The sequence below is a fragment of the Chrysochloris asiatica genome, unplaced genomic scaffold (genome assembly GCF_000296735.1).
Source record: "Chrysochloris asiatica unplaced genomic scaffold, ChrAsi1.0 scaffold00016, whole genome shotgun sequence".
Taxonomy (NCBI): domain Eukaryota; kingdom Metazoa; phylum Chordata; class Mammalia; order Afrosoricida; family Chrysochloridae; genus Chrysochloris; species Chrysochloris asiatica.
Genome location: NW_006408534.1, coordinates 14,170,968 through 14,189,953, shown reverse-complemented (window position 1 = coordinate 14,189,953; position 18,986 = coordinate 14,170,968). Strand labels below are relative to the sequence as shown.

At 39.8% G+C, this 18,986-nt stretch overlaps 1 protein-coding gene across 1 annotated transcript in view; it reads left to right on the top strand.

Annotated features, from left to right (window-relative positions):
- The window catches only part of RAB10 (RAB10, member RAS oncogene family), a 101,526-nt gene that overhangs the window by 73,327 nt on the left and 9,213 nt on the right, over window positions 1–18,986 (top strand). The window contains exon 3 of the mRNA XM_006835225.1: window positions 11,878–12,016. Coding sequence (XP_006835288.1) covers window positions 11,878–12,016 — 139 coding nt within the window. The remainder of the gene's footprint in view (window positions 1–11,877; window positions 12,017–18,986) is intronic.

Below are 18,986 nucleotides of genomic sequence, written 5' to 3'. Positions count from 1 at the left end.
GTAGAAGTTTTGTAACAAAAAAAGGGGAGTGGTTAATCTTACAGTCCAGAAACAGAGGACCTTAGGACCATCAAGAGAGGAATGCACAAGCAGAGTGTGGGATCTTATCCAGAGAAGCAGCAGTGCCAGAGATGGAGGCAGAGATGGAGCCATGGAGAGGGGGTGCGGTTGAGGACGCTACATTCATCAACTAAGAAGAGAAGGACTAAAAACTGGTGGCCAGGAGCAGACTTAAGGAGAAAAGGACCAAAATGGATGTCAGAAGAGACTCTGACTCTTGTTCTGCAATGTAGAGATGCTAAAGCAAATGGAAGAAATGAGGAGGTAAAAAATAATAGGAAATTTCAAAGTGTATCTAGAGAAGACAAAGTCAAGTATTATTATAATGAAATGTGCTAAGATGTGGAGTTAGAAAAGCAAAAGGGAGGACCATGCTCAGCATTTCTCAAGTTTAAACAACTTGAAAAAATTTATGTCTCGACTTAAAATATTGAACGGTTCTATGGGCTCCTTAGAACCCTTCAATATTGCAAGTCGAGACATTAATTTTTTCTATGGGCTCCTTGGAGTCCTGGTGTGGCACTGTGGGTTAAGCGCCAGACTGCAAAGCTGTTTGAACTGCAGTATCAGCAGTTCAAGCTCACCGTCAGCTCCTTGGAAACCCTATAAGGGGTCGCTATGGGTTGGAACTGACTCAGTGGCACTTAACAACAACAAAATGGGCTCCTTGAAAACCCTATGCAGGGTTGCTACAAGTTGGAACCAACTCGGCCGCACTTAAAAATGTAGGCAAAGTATTGAATAATGCAGAAAGCATCAAAAGATGGAAGACAGAGTCACTGTACCAAAAAGAAATGGTCAACATTTCCACCATTTCAGGAGGTAGCATATGAAAATTTGTTAAAGATAACTCAAAAACAACTTTAACAGTACATTAACAAGGAACGTCCAGAGGTTCAGGCTGGATTCAGATGAGAAGAGAATCGAGGAATATCATTGCTAACGTCAGATGGATCTTGGCTGAAAGCAGAGGATACCAGAAAGATGTGTACCTGTGCTTTATTGACTATGCAAAGGCTTTTGATTATGTGTGTCATGACAGGCTATAGACAACATTTTGGAGAATGAGTATTCTGGTACATTTAATTGTACTCATTAAGAACCTGTACCTAGACCAAGACACAGTCATTAGAACAATACAAGGGAACACTGAATGGTTTAAAATGAGGAAAGGTGTGCACCAGGGTTGTATTCTTTAACCATACCCTTTCATTCTGTATGCTGAGTAAATAATTTATGAACCTGGGTTACATGAAGGAAAACATGGCATCAGGATTGGAGGAATGTTCATTAGAAGATGCAACCTTACTTGCTGAAAGCAGAGGACTTAAAATACTTAATGAAGATCAAAGACCACAGCATTCAGTATGGGTTGCATCTCAAATGTAAACAAAACAAAAATCCTCACCACTGGACCAATAAATAGCATCCATATAAATGGAGAAAAGATAGAAGTTGTCAAAGACTTCATTTTGCTCAGCTTTGCCATCAACACTCATGGAAGCAGCAGTCAAGAAACCAAATGACATACTGCATCAGGCAAATCTGCTTCACAAAGACTTCTTTAAAGTGTTCAAAGAAAAGCTATCACTTTGAGGACGAAGCCATGGTATTTTCAGTAACATCATATGCTTGTGAAAGTTGGACAATGAATAAAGAAGACCATGGAAGAATTGGTGCATTTGAGTTACAGTGTTGAAGGAGCATATTAAAAGTACCACAGCAAACTTGTGGGGTACATATACCCTTTTGGTTGTTTGATGATGCATGGAGGGGATTGTAATCATGGCAATGAAATGATATATGATAGGATAAATGTAAAGCTAATGTTCTCCCATAGTAAACTATCACATAATCCACAATAAAACATTAAAAAAAAAAGTACCATGAACTGCCAAAAGAATGAACAAGTCTATATTGGAAGAAGTACAGCCAGAATGTTCCTTAGAAGCTAAGATGACCACATTTCATCTCTCATAGTTTAGACATGTTGTCAGAAGGGACCAGTCCCTGGAGAAGGATATCATGTTTGCTAAAGTGGAAGTTGGATAAAAAGAAGACGACCCCCAAGATCTTCAATCCCCCAAAGATTGACACAGTGGCAGCAGCAGTGGAACTCAAATACCGCAGTGATTGTGAGCTTGGCGCAGGACTCAACAGTATTTCACTCTGTTGTGTGTATGTTATTGTTGTTAACAACAGAATAGTACCGACTCATAGCGACCTTGTGCACAACAGTTGTGTATATAGGGTCGACAAAATTAGCCTCTGGCTGATAAAAGGAGCAGCTGTGACTTTCTTTTAAACCACAATATATACACTAAAACATTTGCCAGCTCAACAAATTATACATTTACAATTCAGTGATACTTTAAATCCCAGATCTGCAGAAAGATCCCACTATAGTATCTTTTGCTGCCTAAATTTTCCATATATTTGTCAGTCCTGTCAGGGAGAGTCATTGTTGTTGTTGTTAAGTGCCGTCGAGTCGGTTCCGACCCATAGCGACCCTGTACAGGGTTTCCGAGGGTGTAAATCCTTACGGGAGTAGAAAGCCTCATCTTTCTCCCGTGGAGCGGCTGGTAGTTTCGAACCGCTGACCTTAAGGTTCGCAGCCCGATTCGTAACCACTACGCTACCAGAGCTCCTTAGGGAGAGTCATACCGCTGTCTATATCTTGTTGCATCAACACAGTCACCCAATATTGACCTTCTCCCAATATTTTTTCACAGAGCAGCCAGAGTAACCCTTTTCTCACATAAATTGGACCATGAACATCATTTTTCCCCTTTATAAACCTTTTTGATTTGCAATGCATTGCAAATGAAAATGTAAACTCCAAATCTAAATTCCTTAACACAGTTTATGGGATGAACCTCCACCCACCTCTCTGATCTTATCTTGTTTTGTTCACTTTCCCTGTGTTAATAATCTCCATCAAAACAGATCTCCATTAATTTCACTGAGAATGAGAAGGTGTTTTCCAATTTAGGATTGTTGTACATGCCTTGTCTTCCCTACTCCTCCCTACAAACACATACACACCCATAGTTAAACTGAATGTTTTAAAGCACCACTCCATTCCAGAGGCTTCCTGTTGCAACAGAAATAAAATGGAAAACTCCTAAATGCTGCTGCTCTGGTGCTGTGGAGTCGTGGTATGACACTATAGGATAAGCACTTGGCGATAAGATCAGTTTAAAACTGCAAGGTCAGTGGTTCAAATCCACCAACCCCTTCTTGGAAACCCTGGATAGGGTTGCTTAACAACAACAACTTTCTTACCTTTTACTTTCACCAGCTGTGCTCCAAGCATTATGGCTTGTTTTTCTTCCCTTAAGTATGTCAAGCAGGTTCTCATCTCAGGATGTTTATACATTTACTGTTCTTCTGCTTGAAATGCTTTTCTTCATATCTTTGCCCTGCTGCATGCATTCATTCATATCTCAGCTCATTTTTATCCGCAGAGCCCTTCCATGATGATTTGCTAAAGCAGCCTAGTCTCTTCTAGCATTATCACATTTATCTTAGTTTATCTTCGTAATAGAATTTTTCAATATTTTGAACTTACCATATTTTTTTAATGTGTTTATTATTGTCCCCATCACTAGGATCTAAACTTTTTGAGAGTGGAGGCTGTATCTATCTTATTTATGGTTGTATGTGTAACGCTTAGACAGAGCCTTGTAAATATAGATGCTCCATAAGCATGAAAGTTCCATTGCCCCTTCATTCGATTTTTTCCATGAACTTTTTGAAGCCCTCGTTTATTATCTGCATTTGCCATTCTCTGAATGCCTTTGGTTGCTGACTGTTCGTACTTGTCTTCTAAACATCACATCTATAAAGAAGTCCTTACTGATGGCCCCTTCCCTCATTTTTTTTTTTAAGCTTTTATTGTGAATTAAGTGATAGTTTACATGGGAGAACATTGGTTTTGTACTCACCATATTGTATTTCGTTTCATTGCAATGATTATAATCCCTTCCAATCATTCACCAGTATTTGCTTTTCTTCCCTATGTTGTTTTTGTTTTGCTTTTGATGTACTCAAAAACACTCGGGAATATATAATCATTTGAACAACCCAAGGGCACATTCTACAATGTGCAGCTTGCTGCCTGGCTGCCAGCACACAGCCTTTCTCTTTCCATGAGTCTAGAGTCCCTCAGCTGCTTTATCTCTCCATGTTATCATCTCTGCCTCCATCTCTGGTGTTGCTGCCTCTCCGGATAGGGTCTCATATTCTGCTGGTGCTCTTCTCCCTTGATGGCTCTAGGGTCCTCTGTTCCTGGACTGTAAGATTAACTACTGCCCCCTTTATGTTATAAATGTCCCCTCCTTCCTACCCTATTCTCCATCAGGCCACTTTATTAATCTTACTGGTATTTTTAGTGAAGGAGCTCTGGTAGCGTATAGTGGTTACAAATTGGGCTGCGAACCTTACAGTCAGCAGTTTGGAACTACCAGCTGTTCCGCAGGAGACAGATGAGGCTTTCTGCTCCTGTAAAGATTTACAGCCTCAGAAACCCTGTACAGGGTTGCTATGAGTCGGAACCTACTCCACAGCACATAACAACAACAAGCTGATATCAAACTGTGATTATATATGTTTTCTTGCATGTAAGCTTCATGAGGGCAGGCATCAGGCTTTTTACTTTGGAAACTTTTTTAGTGAAGTAAACATGATTTTAACTCATGGTATTTTGGGTGTAGAATATATAGTTGTGAGATAATTCTGGTCTTGTTAAAATAAAACTCAACATGTGAACTTGCTAACCACAGGTTGGTGGTTCATACCAGCTCCTCCTCAAACTCTGTACAGGATCGCTATGAGTTGGATCCGACTCTTTAGCACTTAACAACAGCAATTTATAAAGTAGAGAACAAATTTACTACATTACCAAAAGACACAAACAGGACATTTGGGACCTCTGCCTTGAAGTTCACATCGATGTTGCCTCTGCCTGTCCCAATGCTGCCAGTGCCTGGGCTAAAAATGTCATTATAAAAGTCAAAAGTCCTCAGTCTCCCTGCCCTGCATGTAGTCTATAGGACTAACAATTAAGGAGATAACATTATTTTAGTTCCTAGGAACGTATCACTCCTTATTAATGTCAGTGAACAAAAATAGGATGTAATGACATTCTTTCAGCTGTGTAGGTATTTTGTAAAGAAAAATTTCTCGTTGGTTAATAATTTCAGACTCTTAATCATACTGCATAGGCTGGAGAAACTTCTTCAATAGCAGAAGAAAACAAAACAAGTGATTTTGTAAACAGACTAAAGCTGTATTACGGTGACATAAAAAGACATTGTGAACATACACATTGTTTAATTGTTCTTTATTTAGCTATTGAATACCTGCTTTTGCTTATGAGGTTCACCCTACTGGCCCTAGTCCTGTGTGTGCTCATGTGCAAAACTGAAAATAGTTTGACAAATGAACAAGCAGCTGTGGCTAATTTTAGTCCCGGGCAAGGGGTCACCAATTAACTTAGAAGTAGTGAAGCAAAGCCATTGCTGCCAGATTTGAAGTAAATTATTTTCAGTTTTCACTGCTTTCTTGTAATAACTGGCAGGAACCAGTAAAATGAGAATCCAGGCAGGACCCAGGAAAAGGATCATTTGAAATTCAATAGTCAAGGTTTGAGGTCTTTTTGTGGGATAGATATGTTGTAGTTTAGTGTTGTTGTTGTTGTTGTTGTTATGTGCCGTGGAGTCGGTTTTGACTCATAGCAACCCTGTACAGGGTTTCCGAGGCTGTAAATCTTTACGGGAGCAGAAAAGCCTCCTCTTTGTCCCGCGGAACAGCTGGTAGTTTCGAACTGCTGACCTCGCAGTTCACAGTCCTTTTAGTGTAGTCATATTGAAATGTATAAATGTAGGAAATGTACATTTGAAAACGGTATGTTGTTGCTGTCAAGAGCTATTGACTTGGTTCCCACTCATAGTGACCCTACATAGGGTTTCCAAGGAGCAGCTGGTGGATTTGAACCACCAACCTTACAGTTAACAGTCTAGTTCTTATCCACAATGCCACAGCAGGACTCCAGAAATAGAGTATTGTTGTTGTTTTTAGGTGGGGTTGAGTCCTTTCCGACTCATAGTGACCTTATGCACAACAGAGTGAAAAACATTAGAGAAAGGTTAAATATATATAGCAAGAGGATCGTATGAAAAGGGGGATAATTGGTGGAAGAGACAAAATTCTGGGAGAAGTGTCGTTTGGTGTCATCAAGTTGGTGCCAACTCATAGGGCCAAAACCAAACACTGCCCTATCCTGGGCCAACCTCACTTTTGTTGCCATGCTTGAGCCTATTGATGCTGCCACTTGGCCAATCCATCTCGCTGGGTGTCTTAATCTTTTCTTCTGACCCTTCACCTTACCAAACATGATATCCTCTCCAGCAACTGGTCCCTCCTGACAATATGTCCGAAATATGAGAGATGAAGTTTGGCCATCCTGGCTTCCAAGGAGCACTCTGGCTGTACTTGTTCCAACACAGATCTGTTGGTTCTTTTGGCAGTCCATGGCACTTTCAGTATTCTCCTCCAACACCATACATAACTCAAAAATATCAATTCTTCTATGGTCTTCCTCATTTACTGTCCAACTTTCACATGCATATGAGGTTATTGAAAATACCATGGCTTGAGTCAGACGCACCTTAGTCCTCAAGCTGACATCTTTGTTCTTCAACACTTTAAAAAGGTCTTGTGCAGCAGATTTGTCTAATGCAATAATACATCGTTTGATTTCTTGACTGCTGCTTCCATGAATGTTGATAGTTGATCCAAGAAGAATGAAGTCCTTAACAACTTCGTTGGTAAGAATGTTGTTTATTGGTCCAGGAGAAGTATACCATAGATCAAAAGCATATATAAATAGTGATTACCTTTCCTTTATTCTTTTTTGGACTCCTGGTGTGGTTTGCTGCAGGAGCAGCACTGCACTGTACCACCACAAGGTTGGCAGTTCAAACCTACTTGCTGCTCTTTGGAAACCCTGTACAGGGTTGCTATGAGTTAGAACTGACTCCATGGAACTTAATGACCACCTTTCTTTTTGTTACTGTTGTTACATGCCCTTGAATTGTTTATGACTCATAATGACACCTTGTATAGCGTTTTTGAGTGGCTAGTGAGTTTGATTCACCAACCTTGTGGTTAGCAGTCTAGTACCTATCCTACAGCACCACACCAGAACCCCTTCTTTTTGTAGAGGCCATGATTTGGTATTTTTCAGCTAGTCAGCATTATAATATAAAATTTCCTTTAGCCGTTGTTGATTTCGGCTTTGTAAAATATTCTTTTGCAGTGCACCCTTTCCTGGTAGAAAAATTATTCATAGATTTGACACTGAAGTGTGTATGTAATTTGCTAATTATGTAACGTGAATTAGTAGGGAAGGAGGAAATACAGAATAGGTAGAAGTGTTGGGATTGTATTCATAGTAGAGTACTTTTCTCACAGTGATTATTACTTATGACAGAAATGGAAATGAAGGTTATCGATCCCTCCTACACTCTAGCTTTAAACACTACTGGTAGCCCAGGTCCTTTATACTCTTTGTCTTGGATTTTAACTAGGAGACTTTTAACTGCTCTTTAAACCAGTTCAGAAAAGAAAATGAGGCTATTTCTAATGCTTTGATGAGATGAACCTTTGATTTTTTTTTGTTGTTGTTAGTATTTTATTTTATTATTTTTTTTCTTAAATGTTTTAATTGTGAATTATGTGATAGTTTACATGGGAGAACATTAGTTTTAAGTTCATTCTATCGTATATATCGCCTCATTGCTATGGTTACGATCCCCTCCATGCAATTCTTCCCCCGTGCCACCCAGGTCTTCAGCACACAGTTGCTCTCTCTCTCTGGATCTAAAGTCTCCAGCTGCTCCATCGCTCCACGTCATCATCTCTGGCTCCATTGCAGGCAGAACCTTTGATTTTTTTTTTTAATGAGACCATTTGTAATTACACCTGATGAAAAACATCCTGTAACTACATAGATAATACTAATAAAAGAGAAACTAGGATATTAGAAATGAGAAGAATGGGTGGGTTATACCTGAATGTAAAGAAAACAAAAATTCTCATTACTGAACCAATAAATTACATCTGTATAAATAGGGAAAAGATTGAAGTTGTCAGACTATGGACTGCCAGAAGAACAAACAAATCTATCTGTGTTGGAAGAAGTTGTCAGACTGTTCCTTAAAAGCCAAGATGGCGAGACTTTGTCTCTTATACTTAAGACATATTATCAGGAGGGGCCAATCCCTGAAGAAGGACATCATGCTTGGTAAAGTGGAGGGTCATCGGAAAAGAGGAAGACCCCAGCGAGATGGGTTAGCACAGTGACACCAGCAATGAGCTGAAGAGTAACCACGATTGTGAGGATGACTCAGAACCAGGCAGTGTTTTCGTTCTGTTGTGTGTAGGTTTGCTATGAGTCTGAACCTACTCAATGGCACCGAACAACAGTAACAACTATCTCTAAAGGAAAGAGCCCTGGTGGTGTAGTGGGTTAAGCTTTGGGTTGCTAGCCGAAAGTTCAAAGGTTTGAAACCATCTCCAAGGGAGATGATGAAGTAGTCTGGTTCTGTAAAGATTTGCAGTATTGGAAACCTTAGGGCAGAGCTCGATTCTGTCCTGTAGCGTCGCTGTTAGTCTAAATTGATTCGACATTGGTGGGTCAATTTAGTTGCCGTGATTAATTTTTTTTTAATTAACTTTTAAATTTCTTGGCAGCCAAGGTAGCTGTTGTTGCCTGGACTCACCTACAGCTCACTACTATCCAGACTGGCTTGAGAAACCACTCCCACTCCCTCCCATGGCCTCCATGGGAACTGATACAATCCCACCAATCTCTGCCTGAGAGGGGAGGTGATCTGTTAGCATCTATTAGGGAGTAGGGTCTGCTCTTATGACCTCAGAGTTCAGCTTCTCCAGGGTCCAGGGCTGCTCCCATCACCCAAGCCCCACCCTCTACAAATACATTAACCACCTGTAACCAGGACCCACTGGCAGTGCCATATAAGTATGTGTATATGGGTTTTTTAGGGGAGGAAGAATGGTTGGAATAAAGGTACTCCTCTCCCATTTCTTTCTGAGCCTAGAATTTGGTGGGAGATAGAAAAAGGATTTTTACATTTTTTAAATTGCTATTTTCTGAATGACAAGCGTGGTCCCAGGGTCCCAGCCTGAGCTTTCTTGCTCACGCCCCCTTTGCTCTGTTCACTCATAGAAAAATCATTTAATGAATACCTTCTCTGTGCCAGTACTATACTATGCTCACCAGACAACTGGGGGAAGAAATTCTGCGCCACCTAATGACTGCCTCCCCCACCTATCCTACACTTATCCAGTGCCTAGGGAGGATGTGCAGGTAGTGTAGGACCTTTTCTGTGGGGTTGACAGTCTCTAGGAGGCCTGAACAAGCCGTTTCCCTTCTTTGTAGAGACCCACCTCCTGTGGCCCCCTGCCCTGTTGCCCTTCACTGAGTGGTGGCTGCTGCCATGAAACTCTGTCTTCTGACTCTGACATCAGAACCCTCTTCCCCCTCAATGCTGTATCTGGAGGTCACAGCCTGGGTTCTTCCAAGGTCTAACATTTAAGAGTACCCCCATACCAGCGCCAAGGGGTGACAGAGATATCCTTGTGTCATACCCCCCCCATAGGGAGTTGGGATGGGGAGGGAAGATGGTCAGCTGAATTGGTTATCTATTTAAGTGCCTTGTCCGTGACAGAATCCCACAGTATAATGGGAACTAAAGAGAATACTAGACCACCCTTCCAATAAAAAGTATGGGGATTGAAGAAAGATATAGTTAATCACATAAATCACTTGCTTTTGCTATGCAAGGAAAGCTAGACTGAAGATGAATGGTGTCTCTTTCATAAAAAACAAAAAACATCTTGAAATACATTGCTGTCTGTGATAGGATAACATCATATACCTACAAGGAAGACCAGTTAGTACCACTATTATTCAAATTTGCACATCAACCACTAAAACCAGTGATAATGAAATTGAAGAATTTGGACTCCTGGTGTGGCACTATAGGATCAGCACTGGGCTATGAACCACAAGGTCGGCGATTCAAACACACCAGCTTCTCCTTGGAAATACAGGGTCGCTAGGAGTTGAAACTGACTTGACGGCATTTAACAGCATCCAGCCTCTTCAGTCTGAAGTTGATCAAACATGCAATCAAGATGTATTGATGATAATTACTGGTGATTGGAATGTGAAAGTTGGAAGCAAAGACTAAAGATAGTTAGTTGGAAAATACAGTTGTAGTAATAGAAATGATGCTGGAGAACTCAAGATAGAATTTTGCAAGACCAGTGACTTACTCACTCCAGATATGTTTCTTCAACAACATAAATGGCAACATGTGGACCTCACCAGATAGACTACTCAGGAATCAAATAGCCAGACTGCTCCACTTCCCTTGTGCTTTGGACATGTTGTCAGGAGGGACCATTTCCTGGCGAAGGATAGATATTATGCTGGGTAAAGTGGAGGGTCAGCAAAAAAGAAGACCCTAAATGAGATGGATTGACACAATGGCACTAACAATGGGTTCACACATAAAATTTTGAGGCTGGGGCAGTGTTTTAATTTGTTGTGCATAGCGTCACTGTCAGTTGGAACCAACTCAACAGTTCCTAACAGCAACATATGTACACTTGTGTGCATGTATTCTGCTCCCATAAAGATTTATAGCCTCGGAAACCCTGTTCAGGGTCTCTATGGGTTGGAACCGACTCGATGGCAGTTAACAACAACAACAACATTAGATGTACCTACAGAGTCCTGGTGTGGCACTGTAGGATAAGCACTGAACCTCAAGGTCGGCAGTTTAAACTCACCAGCTACTCCTCAGAAACCCTATACTAGCTGCCATGAGTCAGAACCGACTTGACAGCACTTAACAACAACATAGATGTATCTATATGATTATATAAAGATGAATGGTACCCCCAGAGTTTATGACCTACAGTCATCCTTCAAATATGAACTCACCCCATGGCTTAGTTTTCAGCTCAACAATGGACAGGTCTATAAAGGGAACAGTAATACTAGGGTGGTGTGCACACTTTACAATAATCAATCATTTGTGATCAAAAGGGCAGCCTGTACGCAAGGACAAAGTTCAGAATGCTTAGAAATGAGGAATGAAAACAGGAAATAAAAGGAGAAATTGGTGTAAATGATGTTACATTGTTAGGGGGTGACGATATGTGTATGAACTGTTGAGTGAAAAATAGATTTTCTTTGTAAGTCTTCACCTAATTCCCATACAAAGTTAAAAAAAAAAACAACTGTGTGTGTGTACATAGATATATTTGTTGTTAAGTGCCCGCAAGTCGGTTCTGACCTGTAGTGACCCTGTATAGGGTTTCTGAGGAGTGAATGATGAGCTTGAACCACCGATCCTTGCATTAACCCACAGTGCCACACCAGCACTCTTAAACACATATGTAATGGATTTTCAACAGATTTCATGGTGCTTGTTGATGTTCATTAAATAACTCCAGAAGTTGCATGTTTCTGCTTTCTGTTGTGTTTACTTCCCTATTTCTATCCTGTATTTATAGGTCACTAATTTTTTTACTTTTTCATATTTATAGGAGCTTTAATTATTGGATACGTAAAAATGAAATGAATGGCCGTTCTGTTTAGCATTATAGTATGCTGAGGGTTTTAAGTTGTGTCTGTCTTGCCAAACTATTCTTTTGTTCTTTACTTGGAATACAGTAATATCAAAATGCTTAATACAAGTTATTGACTGTTTATTTCAGGGATACAGCAGGCCAGGAGCGATTTCATACGATCACTACCTCCTACTACAGAGGAGCAATGGGTATTATGCTAGTATATGACATCACCAATGGTAAAAGTTTTGAAAACATCAGCAAATGGCTTAGAAACATAGATGAGGTAAGTCCAAGAAATTTTATAAGCCCATCTTGATCCTACACCTGTGTGATTGGTTGGGAAGAATAAGTGTTTCTATTAGTCTTTTTTTGTTGTTAAGTACCGTGGAGTTGGCACAGGGTTTCTGAGGCTGTAAATCTTTACAGGAGCAGAAAGCCTCATCTTTCTCCCGTGGAACAGCGGTAGTTTTGAACTGCCGACCTTGAGGTTAGCATGCCAATTCTTAACCACTATGCTACCAGAGCTCCTTAGTATACAATTACTAAAGTGGTCATTATTGAAATTTTTCTATTTTTAAACACATAATGTTTATTCTTGCCTATCTTTTTCTTAAACATTGTGCTAGGTCTATCTTAAACTCTACCCAAGGAAATTAACTAAATTGCCTAAGATGGACTCAAATAATAGTAGGTATCATAGATTTTTGAGTCCTGGTGTGGCACTGTGGGTTCATGTACTGGACTTCAGTTGCTTTGAACTACAAGATTGGAGTTCAAGCTCACTAGCTGCTCTTGGGAAATCTTATATAGGATTGTTGTGGGTCCGAATCTACTCGATGGCACTTAACAACAACCAGAGGTTTCACAGTGCCTTTCTGTAAATTCTAAATGATTCTTCTCAATTGACTTTTGTTGAATAAGTTTACCAAAATGTCAATAGAAATTTCAAAACTTGTAGACATTTTTAAAGATAGATGTACTGCCATAGCCAAGAAACTTGTGCTACGTATCATTATATTTGAAGATGTCAGTTTTTATAAAGCAAAGTTTTGTGTCAAAGCATTTCTGTGTTACAGAGTAGGTAGCTTCTTGTTGTAACTTTTTTTCATGCCATATTGCTACCTTGTAGTCTTTGAATGTGATTCTGCCATGGTGCTGTAGGATAATCACTGGACTGCCAATGGTAAGGTTGTTGTTGTTAGGTGCCATCGAGTCAGTACTGGCTCACAGTGACCCTCTTCACAACAGAAGAAAATACTACCTGGTTCTGTGCCAACCTCACAATCGTTGCTATGCCTGAGCCCATTGCTGCTGCCACTGTACAGTCCATCTTGTTGGGGGTCTTCTTCTTTTTCTCTGACCCTTCACCGTACCAAACATGATATCTTTCTCCAGTGACTGGTCCCTCCTGACAATATGTCCAAAGTATGAGAGGTGAAGTTTGGCCGTCTTAGCTTCCAAGGAGCGCTCTGGCTGCACTTCTTCCAACACAGATTTGCTTGTTCTTCTGGCAGTACATGGTACTTTAAATATTCTCCTCCAACACTATAACTCAAATGCATTAATTCTTTTACAGTCTTATTCACTGTCCAACTTTCACATGCATATGAGGTTATTGAAAATACCATGGCTTGGGTCAGGCGCACCTTAGTCCTTAAGCTGACATCTTTGCTCTTCAGCACTTTAAAGAGGTCTTGTAAAGCAGATTTGTGTACTACGGTACATCATTTGATTTCTTGACTGCTGCTTCCATGAGTGTTGATGGCAGGGTAGGAGATTCAACCACACTAGCCACTCCTTGGAAACCCTTTATAGCATCACTATAAGTTGGAATCGACTTGATGGCCCTTAACAACTACAACAGCAGTCTTTGAAAGTAAGACTAACAACTCAAAGCAAGTTTTGATTGGCTACACAAAGACCGAGTCTTAAACCAATAGTAGATGCAAGAATAATATCTTCAATGGGAGCAATCCTAAGGGTTCATTGCTATAGTAAATCTTCACAGGGAAGCTTGTTTTTAGTTTTCATTGATTAGAGATACACAGATCTTAGGTGGCATTGGAGTTTAGTGTCATTGAGTCAATTCTGGTTCATAGTGACTGTTTTAAGGTTTTCGAGGAGAAGCTGGAGGGTTTGTGGTTAACAGTCCAATGCTTATCCTGCAGTGCCACAGCAGGACTCCAGGTGGGCATTGTTGTTGTTAACATTGCCATCTAATTGATTCCGATTCATAGCGACCCTGTATAGGTTTCCAAGGAGCAGCTAGTGAGTTTGAACTGCCGACCCTGTGGTTCAAATCACACTAGGACTCCACATACCCAGTAGAGTGGACATAATAAAAAAGATGGACACAGTAACATTAATGAAGATGTAAAGAAATTGAAGCTCTCAGACATTGCTGGTGGTGGTAATTAAAGTGACTGTTACGTTGGAAAGGCATTTCCTCAAAAAGGTTAAACATAAAGACCCAGTGGAATGTGGTCATTAATACTATATGCAAGTAAAATTTTGGTAAAGACAATTCAAAAACTCATTACCTTTAATAATACAATCTTGTGAATATTCATAGGATACAATATTCATAATAGTGTGTGAATTATAGTATTCATAAAATAGTTGTAACAACCCAAATGTCCATCAACTAACTGATGGATGATTAAATATAATGTGACTTATTGATACATAGAATGTTATTTAGCAGTAAAAAGGAATGAAGTTTTAATGTGTTGAAAATATGGACAAATCTTGAAAATGTTAAGAAAGAAACCACACACAAAAGACCATGTATTGTGTAATTCCATCTGTATGAAATTTCCCCAATAGACAAGTGCATTGAGGTGGAAAGTAGATCATTTCCTTGGATTAAGTACATAGGTGAGAGGTAGAGGTGGTTGTGAGGTATTTGTTTTTGTTTTTTTTTTTTTTTTTTTTGGGGGGGGGTGATGAAAAATAGACTGAAATTAGATAATGGTTGTGGTTACACAACCATAAAAACCTTGAAGTGGTGTTTTTCAACCACCAATATTTCAAGAGAGTAATTTTATGGTATGTGAATTATATGTCAATAAAGTTACTATTTAGGAAGTCTGAATTAAGCCTTAGTGTACTTTGCTTTACACTTATATATTTAGCAAAAGGAGACAGGCACGGATTTTCTTTGATTTGGAATAATGAAAGAGGTGAGGAATCACAATAGCTAAATTATAATCCCAGTCCTGCTGTTTTCTAGTAGTGTGATCTTACTTAATTTCTTGAGTTTTTAAAAGTATGTTCTACATTCTAGTATTATTTAACATAAAGAATTCTATGGACAAATGAGATCTCTTTATTGTGGTGCTTTTGAGTTTTCCAAAGGCTCTGATCCACCACTTGTCTGTCAGCATGTTGTACTGTGCTGACTTGCATGTTGCTAGGAGCCTGGAAGCTATGCCACTGGTATTTTAAATACCAGCAAGGTCACCCATGGCAGAAAACTTTCAGCTGAGCTTCTAGACTAAGAGATGGACTACTTCCAAATATTTAGTCAATGAAAACGTTACGAAAAGCATGCTATCAGCACCAGAATACTGTCAGATATAGTGCTGGGGAGTCCTGATGTGGCGCTGTGGGTTAATGCGCTGGACTGCAGAGTCGGTTTGAACTGCAAGGTCGGCAGTTCATGCTCACCAGCTGCTCCTCAGAAATCCTATATAAGGTCGCTATGGGTCAGAACTGACTCAAAGGCACTTAACAACAACGTAGTGCTGCGAGATGAGCTAGTCAATATACGATTCTGGAAGAACTGCCTCCTCAAAGTCATGTTGGTAAAGTGGAGGGTCAGCAAAAAGGAGGAAGACCTCCAAGATGGATTGGCACAGTGGCAGTAGCAATGGGCGGAGGCATAACGATTGTGAGATTGTTACAGAACTAGGCACTGTTTTGTTTTGTTATGCATATAGTCGTTGAGTTGACACCAACTTGATGGCACCTAACAAACAAGGTGAATGTTGAAAAAGGGAGTTGTTGTAGTATATAGTTTTTGCCAAACATAGTTACGTATTTCTCCGTAAAATTTTGTATCAAAGAACAAGCTTGTGACCAGTTCTTTCCTTGTTACGCTTTGGGAAACATTGCTCTAAACCAGCAGTTCTCAAAGTCTGTAGTATCAACATCACCTGGGAATTTATGAAAAAATGCAGGTACTGAGACACCACCTAGACTTTCTGAATTAGTTGGGGCCCAACAATTTGTTTTAAGAAACTAGGTGGTTCTGTAGTTCACTAAAAATTGAGAGCCATTGCTATAAACCTTAATCTCCCCTTTGTGGAGACCCACAGTATCTAATTCTCATAAAAACAAAGCCGGTTTGTTTTTTTTTTCATCATGTCAGGAGATCTTGATTCACCTGTGGTGGTGTCATGAATAAGGTTGATTTCCAAACCAAATAAATAAGGTATTTTCCCATCCTATTTGTTAAGAATTCATGAAATAAGATATTTCGTATTACTGGTTTTATTTTAGTTTTGATAGGTTTATTTCCTTGCGCTTCCTTCTTATAAAAGTGCATGGAAATGGCTAAAGGAATGGTAGGAGTAATGTGCTCCACAGCCCCAGCCAATGTAAAATTAATTCACAATGGAGTAGGAGGTTCATAGGTATGGTGTAAATTAGTGTATTTGAATGACACGATGGGAAAAAATTATTTAAAAGCATGTTGAAGGTATATGCCATCCTACCACTTACATAACTTTGTTGTTGTTAAGTGCCATCGAGTCAGTTCCGACCCATAGCGACGCTGTTTAGGGTTTCCGAGGAGCAGCTGGTGAGCTTGTATTGCCAACCTTGCAGTTCAAGGTTGTGGAAATCAGTGCTTTGCAGTCTGGCTCATAAACCCACAGTGTCACACCAGGACTCCTACATAACTTTAACTTGCTTCAAACATATTTGTATATATGTTAGAACAAAGGGCCAAGTCTGAGTAAAGGTGCTCATTCAGTGATGTGAAGTGACCTAGATCCTTGCTGCTCAAAGATTTTTGGTAGACCCAGAAGCATCAGCAGCTTTTGGGAGTTTGTTAGAAATAGGCGTCTATAACCCCACTCCACACTTATTGAAAGAGAATTTGTATTTTGACAACTTGTCTAGGTGATTAATGTATATATTAAACTTGAGCACTAACCTAGATGGAAGTCTTTCTCCATGGCATTGCAGAGCTTGTTATTGTTATTATGTGCCGTGGAGTCGCTTCCGACTCATAGCAGTCCTGTACAGGGTTTCTGAGGCTATTAATCTTTACGAGAGCAGAAAGCCTCATTTTTCTCCCGCCGAACTGCTGACCTTGTGGTTCACAGCCTGATTCGTACCCTGAAAGCAGCTAGGGAAAAGAGAAGTACAAAGGCAAGCAAATCATAGTAAGCTGATTTCTGTTCAGATCTCTCAACAGAAACCATGCAGGCAAGAAGGCAAGGGGAGACATATACAAAATCTTGAAAGAAAAAAATAACTGTCAACCAAGAATTCTCTACCCAGCAAAGTTGTTAGTCAAATACAACGGTGTAATCAAAACATTCCAGGATAAACAGAAGTTAAGGGATTTTGCCAAAGCCAACCCTGCTATGAAAAGTATCCTAAAGGAAGTTCTGTGAAATGAAAACCAACAAGAACAGACAATAACCAGAGAATGACGTATGTGGCAGTATCACTCTGAACTCATATCGACAAAAGGAAGAGTCAAGAACAGAATAAAATTATATTAACAGTGGATCTGGGAGGTCAGTCTATATGGGGGGAAGTATCAGAGCAGTCACAGACGCCTGATAGAACTGTGGAGATAAAGGTGTGGACATTCTTTTTTATTTTAATCTGTTTATTGGTCTCTTGCTATCTGTGCACCTCCATTCTAGTGACTAGATAGAAGGGGTGCCTGAGAGAGTGGATACCTCATCCCAAAGCCTGGAGGGTTCTACTGCACGTGTGCACAGATGTCCTTGAAATTTAAAGTGACAGTTTCCACTTAAAACCAAACAGCTGTGCAAAACAGCCACAGCCAGCCCTGAACTCTTTATCACTAGGAAAAAGGCCTGAATGGGAATTGTGGAGCAGGACAGGCAGACTGAAAAGGAAATAGGCCGTCCCTCATCTGATTATTCAGTAATGCTTGTTAGTAATCTCATACATGAACCCTGGATATCCACAGACAAATGTAAAAACCTTCCCTAAAAGCCGAGACTGTAAATTCCAAAAAGGCAATTCCCCCCCCCCCCAAACCAAAAAAAAAAAGCTAAAGAGGATAGAGAGAAACACTGTTAACTGATGATATATGGAGGGGATAATAATCAATGTAATGAAACAAGCTATATGAATGGTTGAATGTGAAGCTGATGATGTGCCCTGTAAACTTGCACTCAATCCAAAATAAAAACATTTAATTAAAAAAAAAAAAAGAAATATATTGCTGTCTATGATATGAAAATATGAATACTTATATAAGGAAATCCAGTTAATACCACTATTATTCAAACACACACCCACGACTAAAATCAGTGATGATGAAACTGAAAAATTCTAAGAACTTTATCAGTTTGAAATTGATCGAGTATGCTATCAAAATGCAATAATAATTACTGACGAATGGAATGCAAAAGTTGGAAATAAAGAGAGAGAATGAATAACTGGAAAATATGACGTAGGTAATAGAGATGATTTTGAAGATCACATGATAGAATTTTGTAAGACCAATAACTTCTTCATTGCAAATACCTTTTTTCAACATAAAAGGCAACTATATACTTGGACCTCACCAGATTGAATACACATGAAACAAAGTTATTAAATAAAAAAAAAAAAAAAAAAAGGAAATAGGCCGAAAATTAAATCCTGAGTTTCCGCACAGTGACCTACAGTGGCATCTTGAAATTTCTCAGGAAGAGGAGTGAAAAGGGAAGCCCACCTCCTGATCACATATAACTGGAGGCATAAAAAAATACCAAAATACACACCCATCTAAGCATTAAGGCCACAGATAACTCCTGAATTGTTGTTGTTCGTAAATGCCATCGAGTTGGTATTGACTCATAGCGACCTTATGCATAGCAGAACAAAACACTGCTCAATCCTGGGCCAACCTTACTACTATTGCCACGCTTGAGTCCAGTGATGCTGCCGCTTTGCCAATCCATCTTGTTGGCGGTCTTCCTCTTTTTCTGACCCTCCGCCTTAACAAACGTGATGTCCTTCTCCAGCGACTGGTCCCTCCTGACAATATGTCCGAA